The 15,998-nt window shown below is 40.2% G+C and overlaps 1 protein-coding gene across 2 annotated transcripts; it reads right to left on the bottom strand.

Annotated features, from left to right (window-relative positions):
- Window positions 1–2: 2 nt before the first annotated feature.
- On the bottom strand, window positions 3–15,535 carry CENPU (centromere protein U). Of its 2 annotated transcripts, none has more exons than XM_076336435.1 (12): window positions 15,179–15,535; window positions 14,194–14,338; window positions 13,064–13,181; window positions 8,989–9,094; window positions 8,016–8,106; window positions 6,808–6,883; window positions 5,623–5,740; window positions 5,142–5,220; window positions 4,120–4,167; window positions 2,690–2,751; window positions 1,251–1,407; window positions 3–530 (listed from the first exon to the last, which is right to left on the bottom strand). In XM_076336435.1, exons 2-12 carry the CDS (start codon window positions 14,242–14,244, stop codon window positions 405–407), a joined length of 1,032 nt encoding a protein of 343 aa, XP_076192550.1. In that variant the 5' UTR covers window positions 14,245–14,338; window positions 15,179–15,535; the 3' UTR covers window positions 3–404. The 2 variants fall into 2 exon arrangements, with proteins under 2 accessions (XP_076192550.1, XP_076192549.1); XM_076336434.1 differs by lacking the exon at window positions 15,179–15,535 and adding an exon at window positions 14,801–14,880.
- Between the last annotated feature and the right edge of the window lie 463 nt (window positions 15,536–15,998).

Here is a 15,998-nt window from a genome sequence, read left to right as displayed (position 1 = left end):
AATGGGAGGAAATTATTTATTTCAAATAACATTTAATAAAAAGATTTGTCTATCAATAGTTCAACCAATGTCTATGTGTTCTCTTTTAAAAGTGTATACTGCTTTCAAGATGACATTACTTCAATAGCCCAAGATTAAAAACCAACGTTGTTAACAGAGCACAGAAAAGTTTTACTACTTTAACTGGAATTACTATTTCATTAATTTCACTGACATTCTGAGTAAGTTCTCACACAGGCTATTTGACAACAGAAAGATACAATCTCTGATTAAGTCACTGACTTCTTTTAAACACTGAAGCAAAATACGGCAACAATGATTAAACAAGCTTTAAGCACTGACCATTCTAATAATTGTTCCTAACGAATGTCAAAAAGTCTATTAAAAAACACTTAATGTTTCTTTTATAACTTCCCTCTCTGTACAGCCAGAGCTTCTTCCAGTTTCATATTAATATTCTGAAAGTGTCCTTCCGCTCCTAGAATTCTCCGCGACTCCACCAGAAGAGCAGGTAGGCTGGAAGTTCCATACTGTTGTTAAGGAAATAAAATTACAAGGCAACATTTTTACTTCTTGGAAAAATCACTTACATATCTGTATTTATTTTTCCTCTATCTGAAAGGATGCAGCGTGATTTTTAGAAGTGAAGAAGAGCCAATATTAGAGAGTCTTCTGAAATGATAGGATTTCCTTACACATGGCAGGCATGTAGCGTTGTCAACAGAAACCACCATGCCGGGTCATGAGCCCTGGTAAAAGGGGGAGGAGTTCTAAGACTACAAGAGAAGTTAATCTGGTCATAAAATACAAGCGCTGTTCTTAGCATTAAATACCGTACAGAACAGACGCGTATGTACCAGAGCTTTCCCTACCTTTGAACAACAGCAACAAAAGAAATTGATTACTTATTTCTCACTGTTAATCTTTCTTCAATTTCTATAAAAAAGTTAGACCTGAGGACAACCCTTACACTTCTATGTCCTTTGAATTCCTCGACATAGACAGCAAGGTAGCAGAATCCTCTCTGAAATACTTCCGTTTCTAACATGAGACCAAAAAAATGAGTGAGATACTGCAGTACAGTTACAGCAATGGTTCTCAAGTTGCTTCCACAAAGACACTTAACAAAACACTGCTATTCGATGTAAGTTAAACATTAAGAGAAATGCCCATCAGTCCAGGGGGAAAAAAAAAAGGGGGAGGGACTGATCCAGAACAGTTCAGAAACACACACAAAAATATGTACTTACTACCACTTTTTCTTTGGGGTTTTCTTCTCTATAATCCAAACAGCCTTGCTGTAGCTCCTTTAAATCAGTAAGTAATTCAGTTGCCTGCCTCAAGGACGATCTCCTTTCCTGTATCTCAGCATATTCTCTTTGTAGTTGTATCAGTTGTGGTTCAGCTCTGAAAAAGATCAAGGCTTCGATGACTGTATCTGCATATTTATTTCATGCGTAACGATGAACATACTTCCTCTGAAGAAGACTTAAGGGAAAGGTTGGTCAGAAATACAAAACGTAGGTTAGCGTAACACCCTGTTTAATTAGAATAACTAGCTTATTATTTAAACAGGAGCACGGGTCCAAATCCACAAGAAAACCCCAAACTTTTTTCCACATCTCACTTTTGAATCTGACGAAATAGCCACTCTCTCTTAAGCACATAAGTTTTTCAAGTGAAATTTCTTAAGTACCTGGTGTTGTGCTTCTGCACACACCTGCTTGCAGGCTGAGGTGTTCAGCGCTTGTGCTGAAACATACTCAGGACCTACACACTAGATACACCTCTGCCCAAGTAAACTGGAGGGCTCAATCCGTTAAATTAGTACTCCAAAAACTGAACACCAACAGCCATTTCATTTAACGGTGTTGCAGCAAAAAAGCTTTCTTAAGGTGATCAAAGGTTTAAAACACAACAAATAAAAAATGTGACGACAGCTTTCAATCTGTGAGGGGCTTCAAACCCATATTGAGGGACGCCTTTCATTAGTTCTTTGAGTGAAGTTTGTCCACAGTACTGCAAAGAAAACAAGAGTCTCATGGCCACAGAGAAAGGGCTTTTCATCTGCTTTTGTGGATCCAAGCCCACGGCTCCCTACAGAGTTAACTTACCGCGTGTATGTTATATGCAGCTTCAGTATAAAGCTTTTCACTAGTAACCAACTGGATTTGGGGAAGTCTAACGGTTCTTCTAAAGAACGTAATTTCTGTGTTGTGTATCTAAATGATACTTAAGATTAATGCCAAGTTAGAGAAGTGGAACTGCGTGGCCACATGAGATGGAAGCAAACATGTAGTCAGAGGCATCCCTGCTAAATGGCAGTGGTGAAATACATTCTCCCACCTGAAAACCAAAAAAGCCCTCTGTATTACTTTTGTAGATTTATGATTCATCACCTCTGCAATTCCAATTGTAATGTTAGAGTTTTTCTTACGAACGTATGGTCTGAAATACCATCCCAGTAACTAGTTAGCTAAGAGAACTTGCAAGAATGACTATCTAGGCAACCGAAATATGGAAAGGAGAGGTTATCCTGAGCTTCTGTAAAAACAGAAAGCAATACAGAACAGAAGTAGAGTTTCATCAAAATAAAATGAAAGAATACAAGTTACTTTCACTTCTGAGTTACAAAATACCAGACTCCTTAATTTCTTCAGGCTATTATTGTGCATCATTAGAAACATACCCAATTAGCTCTTCTCTGAGTTGCAACAGTCGCTGCCTTTTCTTTTTGATGTCTGTTATTACCTGAAACAAATAGCAAGGAAAGTCTTTGAAACGGTTTCTGTAACTTCAAAGGCAAACCACTCAAATTTCATTGGCTTTTTTTCTTTCAGGTTTTATGTTTCTGATTCTGGGTGTGGAAGGTTCCAAGATACCAGACCTTATAAACTGCCATATTTTACATTTGTATTTTAAACACTTTAAAGATCTTTAAAGTGTCAAACTCTCATCTCCATCCAAAATTTCTCTTAAGGAACACTGGATTTACAAGCATACGAAAGGAGTTGGTGACATTTTGAACTCAAACATGACCAACTCTAGCAGGTTTTTGTTTGTTTCTGTTTTTAAAATGCAGACTAATACGAATGTATGTTCAGTATGATTGCCATAACTAAGGAACTAAGCATAATTAAGCCTTCTTTAACACAACATCCAATTTAAAAAAAAACAAACAAAAAACATAATCATAAATTTAAATTTAGCAACTACAAATCTGGTTTTAAACAGATGTATCAAAGGCAAAATAAGGATAACTGAGTGGCTGCAAATGCTAGATGTGTATTAAAATTTTCATTTTACATGCAGAGTAGCTTACCATATCGCCTCAAATTAACAAGACTTTAGCACATTAATTGCTACCTCCCAAAATAAGCTTTCTGTTGAGGTTACTTGTTAAAAGCTATTTTGTCATCGAAAAGTTTGTGGAAGAGGTTAATCTGGGCAGAAAGCCTCCGGCAGACAGTGCCTAACCTGCTCTTACTTATCTCTGCTGTAGGGCATTCACCCCTCTCCTGATGAAGCCACTGCGATGTCCTTCTGCTCTTACACTAGTTCCTCCTCCCGTCGACACTCCCCTGTTGCATTTTCAGTCAATTACTACTCGCTCTGAATGAACAGAGGAACTGCCTTCCTCTGAACAAAAATTTTGCATATATTTAGGGACTGCAGCTCCCTTAGACTTCTCTCCTTTAAACTAAGCAATCCAATTCTATCCTAACAGCACCATGTTTGCTGCTCTCCTAGATTTTATATTCATCTACATTTCTTGAAGGTTAGCTCTCAATATTTAATTGGCTCTCCAAAGGCCTCACCAGTACTCATTAAAAAAAAAAAAGAAAAAAGTAATTCACATGCATAGACACCGATACATCCTAATGTGCATTCCTTCTTTTTACACCAGTATAGCAGTATACATATGGAGTTTGCAATCAATCATATTTACTCAGATCTTTTCCAAAAAACCTCTGGTGGTTCCCTATCCTCTATTTGTGCAGTTGATTCTGTAGTGCAGTGCACTTTTTTGTGAATTATTTTATTTCTTCTAGTCAGCTTCTTGAAATTTCAGTGCCCACCTCTGCATGCTGTACAATCTAGTGATATATACATATTTACCTTAGCATTTTTTTTCTTCATATTCTTCAATTCCTGGGCTTCCACTATCTACAGAGGAAAAGAAGAATTACAGATTGACTATGGATCTCGATTTCATCTCTAGCCTCCTAAAAACACAGTTGCAAGAATTACTTTGGAGTAAGGTAAAAAGCTATTTAAAAAAACCAGCACTGGTTCAAACGAAGATTACAAGTGTATCAGTTGTGTATCAATTCTTTCCTCACTCCTCATGCCAGAGGAAGACTGTTGCACAAAATTAGTCATCCTGCACCAGTTAGTGCAAGTAATACTCCTTGTGCCAATTACTGTAATACTACCTAGCTTAATTTTTCTATAACTTTAAAATGTGTAAATCTAGTCATTTTAAAACTTGCCCATTCTAATGAATCGCTTAGAACTATAGTTTTAGTACTTACCCATTGTACTTATCACAACTCCTACAAAGTTCTGAGTTTATTTTACTCATTGTAATTAGTGACAAGAAACCTTAGTATTCCAAGCTAGTAAGTTTTTTACAGTCAGGTTCAAACTGTTAATTAAAAAAGGATGATTTTCCCTGAGCTATGTTAGAGGCCTGACTAAGGCCTCTACACAAGAATCACTGGGACGCAGTATAAAAACTAAATCCTCAACCTTTTAAAACTCTAGTCCATGAGCTTTTAAAACAGTGTTTGACGTAACTGTTTGCTCATTCAAATTATGCAGCTTTCCAGTTTTACTACATAATGCTTTAGAAATGACAAATATTAATGTTTCCCTATTCTCAGAAGCTGACAATTTTGCAGTGTACTTGCATAACAGGCAGTGCTGTATCTAAAGACAGTTCTCATGAAAGCCAGCACAGAGGCTGCACACAACAAACTATTTTCGTATTATGCATCCTGACAAGACATTAGAAAATTTAAAGTATCATAAAATAAATATGTAAAGGACAATATAAAACCATAGGTATTTTGACTACAATGTAATATACAGCTCTATAATAGCTACCACAAAATTGATTTTATTTATGGCATACTTACAAGATCAGTGATTTGGTCCTTGAAAGCAGAACAGAAGACATTGATAGCTTTTCTGCGAACGTTTGATTCTATGCTTTGTCTGGGGAAGTCAGAGAGACAAAACATGACCCATTTGGTTTAGTAAAGGAGAAATCTCATCCAAAAACATTCCTTTGAGTAATGAATAAAACCCAATGTTAAGCAGCTAGTAGCACAGGCAACTGCCGATCTTTCATGTACTAGCAATAGCTTAATTTCTACATTGAAAAACATCAGCTGAGATGTGTTGTTCTTATGTTTGGAAAAATATCAAATTCCTGGAGACAACCTCAAGATCACACATGAAAAATATTTGTATCACAGAAACCTAATAATCATTAAAATAACATCAGAATGTAACCGTGCAATACTGCATTCCCTAAAGGGCAGCCCATTAGCAGAAATGCAGGTAATTTGTTTTTAAAACTTTGAGTATTCAACCATAGGAAAGCAGAATATTTACCTGTAATTTGCTGCTATCTTCTCAAATTCAGCCAGAACAACATCCAGCTCTGTAATATCTCTGGGAGATCTCTTCAGCTCTTTGGGACACCAAACCTGTACAGAACATGGGCTATCCACTGAAACAGCAGAATAAAGCACTGTACAATTCAGGTACATGTTCTAAAATAATAGAAAAGGTATCATGCCCACCATTAAAATAACTATCTAAAAGTTATGAATATTTTAATACAAAACTTGAAAAGAGGGAAATATGAACTATTTAATCTGTCTTTGGCTGAGCAACTATGATAGACTTATCTGGGAACGTTTTAGAATTTGGATGATCAATTATATACAACTTCTTTCTCATTCTTCATCATTTCAAACAAGTCCAGGAGCACGTTATTACACTAAGTGATAAACTATACAGTGTACTGTAGATATAGCTGTTTGTGCTGTAAAAACTATAGCCTGAGTTTGGGCAACCTGCATTACTCAAAGAATCATGAGTTGTTATATCGTATTTGTATACATTTTGTGTTAATACCATATATGCTTCAAAAAAAGCTATATACAAGTAAGTTTCTTTAAACTTTGCAATAGTATTATTAGTTAATTCCACAAAACCTTAAACCATGTTTCTTCACACACTCCCAAATGTAAATCTAGTACTTGAATGTGACGGGGTACAGTTCAAAGGAAGCAAGATGATACCCGAGAAACAGTTTCCCCATACCGAAAAACACCACTGTCTTGAAGTTCCCTATCTCAGAGGTCTTTATACTAACAACTGTGCCTGCACTGTAAGTCAGGGGCACTCCAAGCTCTGCCCCACAGCCTGGAGCTCCAGGCTTCCAGACCAAGGGACATACTGAAGTGCCTTACAGCTCCATACCCATGGACCCAGGCTTTCCTCCAAACGGAACCAGGCTGCGTGCGAGGGATAATGTGCACCTATGCTTTATCCCTTCAGGGGAGTAATAGGCAAGTCCAGGGATGCAAACCATAGGGATCAGAGCTGTGTGGCACACCAGCTCCTCAATTTAACCACTGCTGAGTGTCTAGACCAAAACCAAAACTAAACCCTCCCATTTCTAGAAGCAGTATGCTGCTACATATCAGAAATGAAAACCACTGAGTTATGGAAAAGCATTCATCTTGAATGAGGAAAAGCCATACGGGAGTTTTGAAAAGTCTGGTTTACCAGAAGGATCTGATGTGTTCTTCTCTGAAGGCCGCTGCTTCTTTTTTGCCTGGAATTGAGTAGTATTCAGAGCCTTCTGTGATATAAAAAGCAGATTAACTTCAAAAAAACTCCTAGGTTTACTCATTTAAAATTCAGAGAGATGGCAATTAGGCAGAACACACAAAAGTATTTCAGTTTTTCACGACTGAAACGTCACTAACATTTACTTAGGGCTATTTCACCAAAATCACAGCACAGTGATCACACTGCTGAGGGACAGCGGCTGCCTGACTGCACTGACCGACTTGACACGTCGGCCACTGGCCGTGCAGGAGGAGGAACATTTTAAAGAGCATAGGGACCCTCAGCTCAGCATAGTCATCGCCCCGTATTAACAGTTCTCTGATCAACAGTGCCTCCTTACCTTCCTTTTCACCCATGTTCTGTCCCAATTCTTTCCCTACTTAGACTACTTTGTGACACCAACACAAAGCAGTAATTCTACAAGAGTGCTGCATACATGCAGTTTACTGATAAAAGACTACTGCTCTGTACTGAATTTTACAAAAGGATTTTCAACAATTCCAGTGAATTTCAATATGTAAAATACTTTTATGCAAACTACTGCATAGCTTCTTTTATCATAGGCCTACTTTCTCAAGTCTGCAGATAGTTAACTCTTCCTCTGTACGCCTGGAAGCTAAGTGGGCCAAAAGTACATTACACTAATTGCAGTCCAAGTGTGGAAAAACACTCATTCAAAACCAAGTGGTTTTTGTCTAATTCTAATATATATTCAAAATCAATTTTATCAATGAAAAATTCAATTCTCTCACAAATACATTCTTACTTCAATACTGATCAAGTATGAGAGATTTATATTCCATTTAATGTGCCATTCTTTAAGAACGTATATTCCAGATATAAAGAAGATATTTGAAAGAAGAAAAGAACATATTCCCAAATGAGCAAGAGAACGGGCCACAGGACACAGGAATACCTGGTTATTATATTCCCCATTGACATGACAACTGTAGCTGTAAGCATTTCACTTGGCCATCTCACAGGAATACTTTGAGGATTAATTATTTGGGACACAATTACGTCCTAAGGAAGTACTAAGAAACAAATGAAAGGTCTTGCCCTCCCCTCCTCTCTAATGCAGGCATGGCATGAAGTAAGTTAAAATTAAATTGACTGATATACTCATGCAACTTTCTCTGTACCACATTCTCCTTAAGGGGTTCATCTTCAGGATCAGCTGTGCTGATTTTCTGAACATCACCATCAGACGTTTTTGAGTGACGTGGTTTTTTACTAGGAAAAGAAAAATATCCACATGTAAACCCACTACGCACTGAGAAAGAATGATCTTCAACCATATAAACAACAAAAATCTTAGCTTTTGGGGAACATATTGTATTGCTATGTCGTTCAGTTTGTGTGTCCTAAATCAACAACATAAAAAGTTGCAAATGGCATATAAAGCAAATAGAATCTTTATTCCTCAACAGCAACCCCTGCGATGATTAGAAATCCGTTACTAACTGACCACTGGGATAGCCATGTCATTTTGAGGAGAAACTTCAAAACAGAAACAAAATTATTACAGAGGATATTTTAGCAGGAAAGGAAAAGGCTTTCTTGGGGGCAGGGCGGGGTTAGAAATCAAAAAACAAAAAAATACACATTGTTATACAAGCTCTATTATTGTCTTGCTATTTCATACAAATAAGAACTATTTCAGATTTAAACCAAATTTGATTTAACAAATGAGAAACATACTAAAACTTGTATTAAAAGATTTTTTAAAATTAATTTTCTTTGTTACATATAGTTTAACGGGCTTTTACCTATTTTTCTTTTTTTTTATTTTAACTTTAAAGACACCAGCATTTAGAGGACTAATTAATATCTCTCAGAGATATTTTTAAATCTTCTAATTTGAAAAAAAAAAAAACCACAGTAAGGACTTAAATCAATGTACTGCTTGCAAAAGGCAAACACTAATTTATTCTCCCATTTCTTTTCTACATTCCCCAATCTTACTTATTCTTTTGGTTTCTCATCTGGGAAATTTTAAATTAAAGCATCTGTTTAATAAGCAACAGGGAAACCTGACAAACAGAACATTTTTCCCATTTAATCTGAAAATCTAAAGATTAAATTAAATGCCAGCAATTATTTTTTTCACCAGACCTTCTTTCTGTATTTTCCCTTTGTGGAGCTGAAACATGACCAAGTGACTCATTTTGTGACTGTTCCTCTCCATAAGCATCCACAGCAGTACTGTGCAAAGGGTGATCTATAAACAACAGAAAATAAGCCATATGAAAATTGTTCCCATTTGTTCAGGCAAAGAGCATGGACATGCTAGCACTGCCTGCCATTCAGCATTTAGTTAGAATTTTTGTGGTTTGCTCACTAATACAAAGGAAGTCTTGTTAAAAGTATTATTTGAGGATTAGGAAAAATATATATACTGAAAAGCTTCATAGTTTCTATACTCATCCACCTCCTATTTCTTTACAAACCGAACCCAAAGGTGCATGAAAGCTCAGCACGTACGTATGGCATATAGCAAGCAAAACATTTTGTACAGTTTATTTGAAGTCTCTCTTTGCTATGGCATACATCAATCTTCAATCACATTTAAACAACTACTTTCTAAATTTTACCTTTCTTTTTAATATGGATTTTTAGCTGCTTTACTGGATGCTATAAGAAGACAGTTACAGCTGCTACAGAAAGTTTGTAAATGTAGAATTCTTGAAGGTAGCTACCAGAATAGATTAAAACTCTGAGAACCTTAAGGTTTTAGCCTGCCTTCCATAATATATATTTCTTTTTTCAAGCACACTGCCACAAAAATTTGGCGTTAGCTTACATTAGTGTTAGTGGGCATCCTTTTTATAGTTTTTAACACATACCACAAGAAGTAAAGAAGAGCTTTTCATTTTGCAGATTTCCCCTTATGACAACCCTTTTGTTATGTTGTTCTTTATAGCTCATTTTCAACGCTGTTTCTAGTAGTTACACATATATTTCCATGATTTTCTTAGAGTAATAAATATTACAGATGAGAAACAGCTCAGCATTTTTTCTACAGCTTCTAATTAAACAGTTTTTCAAAGATTTTTCTTTGCAGCTCATGTACCCATGTCTCTAGGGCTGAGGTAGGTTTCCCATCCCACTTCCTCATGTCCTCTCCACGGTCACGCAGGTAAAACCATAGGGTGCCCCGTGGGGTGTACCCTTTATATCCTCTCTCTTAAGCAAAAGAACACTGACTCCTAATAGCCGAGAGACTGGTCCGTACAGGTGAGGAGTAGGACCTATCCTCTCCGAGTTGCGGGACCTCCCGGGACAGTTTCTCCACAGCTGAGACGAGGGAGGAAGAGAGACTTTCTTTGTATTGCCGGAGTTGGCCAGCCAATTCATCCACCGTTTGTCCCTCTCCGTCCTTCCAGATCATCACTGCCAATCAGTTGGCATATGACGATGGTGCGCTCCTTACAAACTTCCGCCACATGGGTCATGTGCACTTGACTTCATCTGGATCTTTGGATAGCTGTTAATTGTTCAGGTCACCAGAAATCACCTCCAGCATGGCTAATTCCCTCAGGTACTGGATACCTCTCTCCACGGTGGTCCACTTGCCTGGGTGACATATAACATCTTCCCTGAAGGGCTACCTTTCCTTCACGCCTGACAGGTCGCCTCCAGAGGCTGAGGACTCGTGTCCCTTTTCCAATTGCTTTGTCAATGCCCCCTTCCCTGGAAAGGGATCCCAGCTGCTTGGCTTCCTTACCCTCTAATTCCAGGCTACTGGCCTCATTATCCCAGCATCGGAGCAGCCAGGTGACAATATGCTCGCCTGGACAACGGCTGAAATCTTTTCGTATATCTCGCAGCTCACTCAGGGATAGAGATCGGGTGGTCACTGCCTCATTTATGAGTTCTTCCTCTTCTTCCTCCCCAAGCAGCGGCTGGCCCTCCTCCTGTCGTTGTTGTGATGGCCCTTCTCCAGGGTAGTCTGCCTCGTACACTTCTTCCTCCGGTTCCCTTTTAGAAGAAGCTTCTTCCTCCCTTACTAAACGAGCCGACTTCCGCTTCCAAGATTTCTTCTTGTGTACAGGGGCGACTGATACCGGCACAGGCTGGTTCTTTGGTTCAGCCACAGGGCCTGTCGCCGGGGTCAGAGTGGCCGCAGGGCCTGTTGCCGGGGTCTGAGTGGCCGCAGGGCCTGTCATTTTATCGTCAGATCCAGAGACCTTCTCTTCCCTTTGAGGGCACTGAATGGTGTTGAACAGGGCTCGGTAGGCATGGGCCAGGCCCCAGCACGTTGCAATGAGCTGCATCTCTCTGGAGTTGCCAGGGTGACAGCATACTTTTTCCAAATATTCTACTAACTTTTCAGGATTCTGCACTTGCTCAGGGGTGAAGTTCCAAAACACTGGGGGTGCCCATTGGCCTAGGTACTTGCCCATCTTGTCCCACACACCCTGCCACTCATAATTATTCAGCCTTGGGGCAGATCTCTGCATGATATTCTTAAATTGCTTATTAACCTTAGACAAAACTGAAACAATATTCCCAAGAGATACCAATAGAAGTATCTTAAGTACCCAAGGATGTTCAAGATACTGAAAAGTTACTGTAATGAAGGAAGAAACATCATAGAAGAAGGTAGTGACACTGCCATTCTGTATTTCCTCCGTAAAAAAACTCTCAGAGGAAAGACTATAACTGCTAATTGTCTCCACGAAGTGGTACCCGAAGTACAGTAATGGCTTCAGTACAAAATTCAAATACCAGATTAAGCTCAAGGCCAGTGTTTTAATAACAAACCTCCCGGGCAAAACATCACTAATCACTGCAGACCACAGCAAACTGCAAAAAACAACACCAATCTCTAACGTGTACAGCAAAAAAACAGAGCATGATGCAGATCAGACAAACCAGTATCGAGAACAGATGAACCAACATTGTGACCCATAACTGTTAACAGATATAAAGTCCTTAATGCGCTCTGGTTAATCTGTTATTATCTCAAACCCTTCGAGCACCACGTTGGGCACCAAAAAGGACTGTTATGGTTTAACCTCAGTCAGCAACTGAGCACCACACAGCCGCATGCTCACTCCCCCCACCCCCCGGTGGGATGGGGGAGAGAATTGGAAGAGTGAAAGAGAGAAAACTCGTGGGTTGAGATAAAAACAGTTTAATAATTGAAATAGAATAAAATCCTAATAATAATAATAATGATAATAGTAAGAAGAAGAATATACAAAGCAAGTGATGCACAGTGCAACTGCTCACCACCTGCCAACCAATGCTCATCCAGTCCCCGAGCAGCGGCCCCCCCAGCCAGCTTTCCCCAGTTTACGTACTGAGCATGATGTCACATGGTATGGAATGTCCCTTTGGCCAGTTTGGGTCAACTGTCCTGGCTGTGCCCCCTCCCAGCTTCTTGTGCACCTCCAGCCTTCTCAGTCGGTAGAGAACAAGAAGCTGAAAAGCCCTTGACTAGTGCAAGCACTACTTAGCAACAACTAAAATATCGGTGTGTTACCAACATTATTCTCATCCTAAATCCGACACACAGCACTGTACCAGTTACTAGGAAGAAAATTAACTCTATCCCAACCGAAACTAGGACACCAACATTGACATATAAGCGCTATACATATTTAGTAACAGAGAACTTCACAGAGGGGCACGTATTCCCTCTAAATTGATTCTCTTCCAGTATACTGAGGCCTTAATCGCACAAATCCCATACGGAGCATGAAAGTGGTTTTAATGCTTCAGCAAAAATAGTATGTTTTTATGACGTTACTTTTACAGTAGAACAACACCCCTGTGAACATCTAAGTTTACTGCCATACATACTCTTACAATAGCAAAAAAATTCACTTCATAATTTGTGTAACTTAATAGAGTAACTTAAGATATTGAACTTTCCTTTTAAAATGTAAACTGTTACACCATTGCAACGTTACATTGCGTGAAATTCTACCATTCAGACTATAAAACTTGAATAGCCAGTATTTTTCTATCAACTTTTACTTGTATATATTACAGCATTATTCTTGTTACTTCCTAAATGACAGAAAACACCACCACTCTCAAGAAAGCCCTCTGTCTCTCCCGCCCGTAATTTTCTCTAGCAAAAAAACAATATCTCTTCCTAAGTAAGCATTGAAATATTTTGCCCATATGGTTTGTTCATGAAAATCACACATTAAATAACACTGAAGTTAATACTAACCAAATGAATCATCAAGTTCCTCAAGTTGATTTGCTTCCGCTACCTTCAATATCCTTGAGACATCTGGTTCCTCAAGCGGAAGCAATTTCCAGTGAGGATGGGAGTTGGCTTTGTGTTCCTGGATAGGTATGAAATTAATAGCTAGTTCATCCAGCTTTTTGAGTGTAAAACAGATTAAAATATGACAATGAATTTCAAGAACGTTTGACTAGAAATACATTTAACCTGGACCATACTGACTACTGAGCTACAATATAAAGCATTTGAAGCATGGGTCTTTTCCTCAGGCTATCTTTTTTTTCTCTGAAGAGAAGTGATGGCATAAAACTGATATATTCTGCTATTTGATACGATACTGTAGCATCAGCTTTATCCTATTTTACAAAACTAAGCGTATAAGCTTAGAAATCTTATAACAGTCTAATATCTGGTTTCTATGATCTGTGGCCTTTTTCTTTTCAGGCACTAAAATATTTCTTCTTTCATCTCTGTATTACATGAATGTCCATCCCTGTCTAATTTAATGATTCTCACTTTTAAAAAATGAAAAGCTCTGCGTAACTTCTTATAAAAGGTGGAATTTATAAGTCAAGTATTACAGACACTTCTGTAAAGCAGAAGGGTAGGGGAGAATAGCACTAGTTTACGAAATATTTGTGAATATCATTCACACCCTAAGTGTGGGAGTAAATATCCTCACTCATTTGTGTGTGTGCATGGAAAGGGAATTACAAGAAAACAACACCAACTTCCTGAGCTTTTAATTTTACTAGCGCTTTGCAGTGCCTCATAAGTTTTGCTATGGCCCCAAATATAGACACATCAACTATTTCCTCTTTAAGCTGTTCTCTTTAATTTTACAAGACTGTTTCCAAATTTTTGCCTGTTTGAAAGTCAATGGACCGTTTTGCCTGATGAGGTACTACTCCTAAAAGAAAAAAAAAAAAAAAATAGAAAAAGAAAAAAACCCACGCACCCCAAACCTGCCCCAGCAGGGACTGCACAGCACAGTTCCCAACAAAGCCCCGTGTTAACACCTGCGCATCCACCTCCAGAGCCAATGCCACAAAAGCACAGTAAAACAACAGAACACTTGCTGTTTTCGTTCTGCTCAAACTAGCAAAACTTACCTTTAGTTTATTTCCGGAATGATTTCTCTTCATTTTCTTCTTTGAGGACATTTCACTATTCACTATATGCTGCTAAACATACAACTGAGGATAAAGTTGCCAAAAAATCGTCCCCGACACAAATCTGCTTTCTCTGTCTCAACACCTGGGAGAGAACGGGAAATCTTTGTTAATTCAACGTATTATGCATAACTCGCTTTAAAAGTAGTAAAACTCGCTCTATTAGACCAGCCCAACGCCTGACGTAGCACACGTAAGTCAGTAACAAGACACGCATATTAAAAAGATAAAGCAAGACAACACGTAACGCTATTTACACCTTTACTTGTGCTTCCTAGCTAGGAAGCTAGGAAGAAACTAGCTGCCGTTTCTCTCATGCAGGAGACCCCAGGCCCCCGCCTCCCCGAGCGCCGGGAGCCCAAAGGCAGCCCGGCCCCGACAGGCAGGGCCCGGCCCGCGGCGGGGCCCGCCGCCTCGGGAGGAGAAAAGGCGGGCGGCGACCCCACCGGTCTCCCCGCCCCGCCTCGCGCCGCCCAACCGCCGCCGCCTGGCGCGGAGTCCCCGCGGACACCGGCGCCCCTCGCCCCGGCCCCCTCAGGGGACCCACCCCGCCGGCAGCGGCACCGCCTTCCCGCCGCGATTCAAACCGGCCGCGCAGCTGGCGGGAAGGGGAAGCGCGACGAGCCGCCGCAGCGCCGGAAGGGGAACCGGCAGAGCGGCGGAGGCGCCGTGGCAGGCCGGCTCCGCCCCCGGCCTCCCGCCCCCGAGCGCAGGCGGGCTGCCGGCCGCCGCCCCCAGCCGTAACGGGGCCTCGCCGCGGCCTGGGTGGGAAGGCAGGAGAGAAAAGCGGCGGCGCGCAGGAGGGAGGCTCCCCCGCCGCGGGCTCCCGCTCCAGCCCTCCCGTGCCGCCGCGGCCGGGCCGCCCCCTGGCAGGGAATAACTGCCCGGAGGAAGGAGAGAGCGCTTGTGGGAGGGGTTTGCCTACCTTCATTTTAAAAGAGTGCTAAGGTACTCGTGCATCAGCGGCTGCGGGGTTTTATTTTTCATTTTAGAGAGACGAATGAAGAGAAAAAGCTATTTCCTCATGCCAAATACCAAGCATTTTTTTCCAGTGCCCAAGCATATCCAAGTTGTGTGCTGACCAGCAGCACATTCGGGACTCAACGTTCCCTAAGAATTCAGCCGACTAGTGCTCTGCTTCTGCTCTTCTTTCCCCGCCCCCTACAAACTACACTACAAAACACCCCAGGTTTTCTTCTCTCCTCCACACCCACCATGAACTGATGCTTATGCGTTACATAAACAGGCCAAGACATGGCTTGTCATGGATTTCCTACCTGAGAAAAACAAGGGAACAGGATCATTGCTATAACAACCACCTGACATCTAAAGTCAAAAACTTGCAGCAGTTAAGAAATAATTCAAAACATAGAAAAATACTACTTGCTGTAATAGTGTTCCAAAAAAGTAGGATTCAGACTGAAAACTTGTAATTCCAGATCTCTGGCATTTAGTTACTCGGAAATTTAATTATTGTCAACAAAAGTCTTACTAATTGGAAGGACCCTTTTCATGCCACACCTCTTCATCCACAGGCACAGGTGTTTTTCCAGTGATCTGTGCTGCTCCCCCCCTTTTCCAACCAAATAAACTAACACACAGTGAAATACTACTTTGGGATTAACAGGTGGTGCGGTCTCTTTATACTTCTGGTTTGCTGGCTATAGCACCCAGGCCCATTTAGCAGTCCACAAAATCTTTCACTGATTAACACCAGATAGATTGTGTAAGGGAGGGAAGGGGAG

Source organism: Aptenodytes patagonicus, chromosome 4 (genome assembly GCF_965638725.1).
Source record: "Aptenodytes patagonicus chromosome 4, bAptPat1.pri.cur, whole genome shotgun sequence".
In the NCBI taxonomy this organism is placed as follows: Eukaryota; Metazoa; Chordata; class Aves; order Sphenisciformes; family Spheniscidae; genus Aptenodytes; species Aptenodytes patagonicus.
This window is presented reverse-complemented; position numbering and strand designations above follow the sequence as displayed.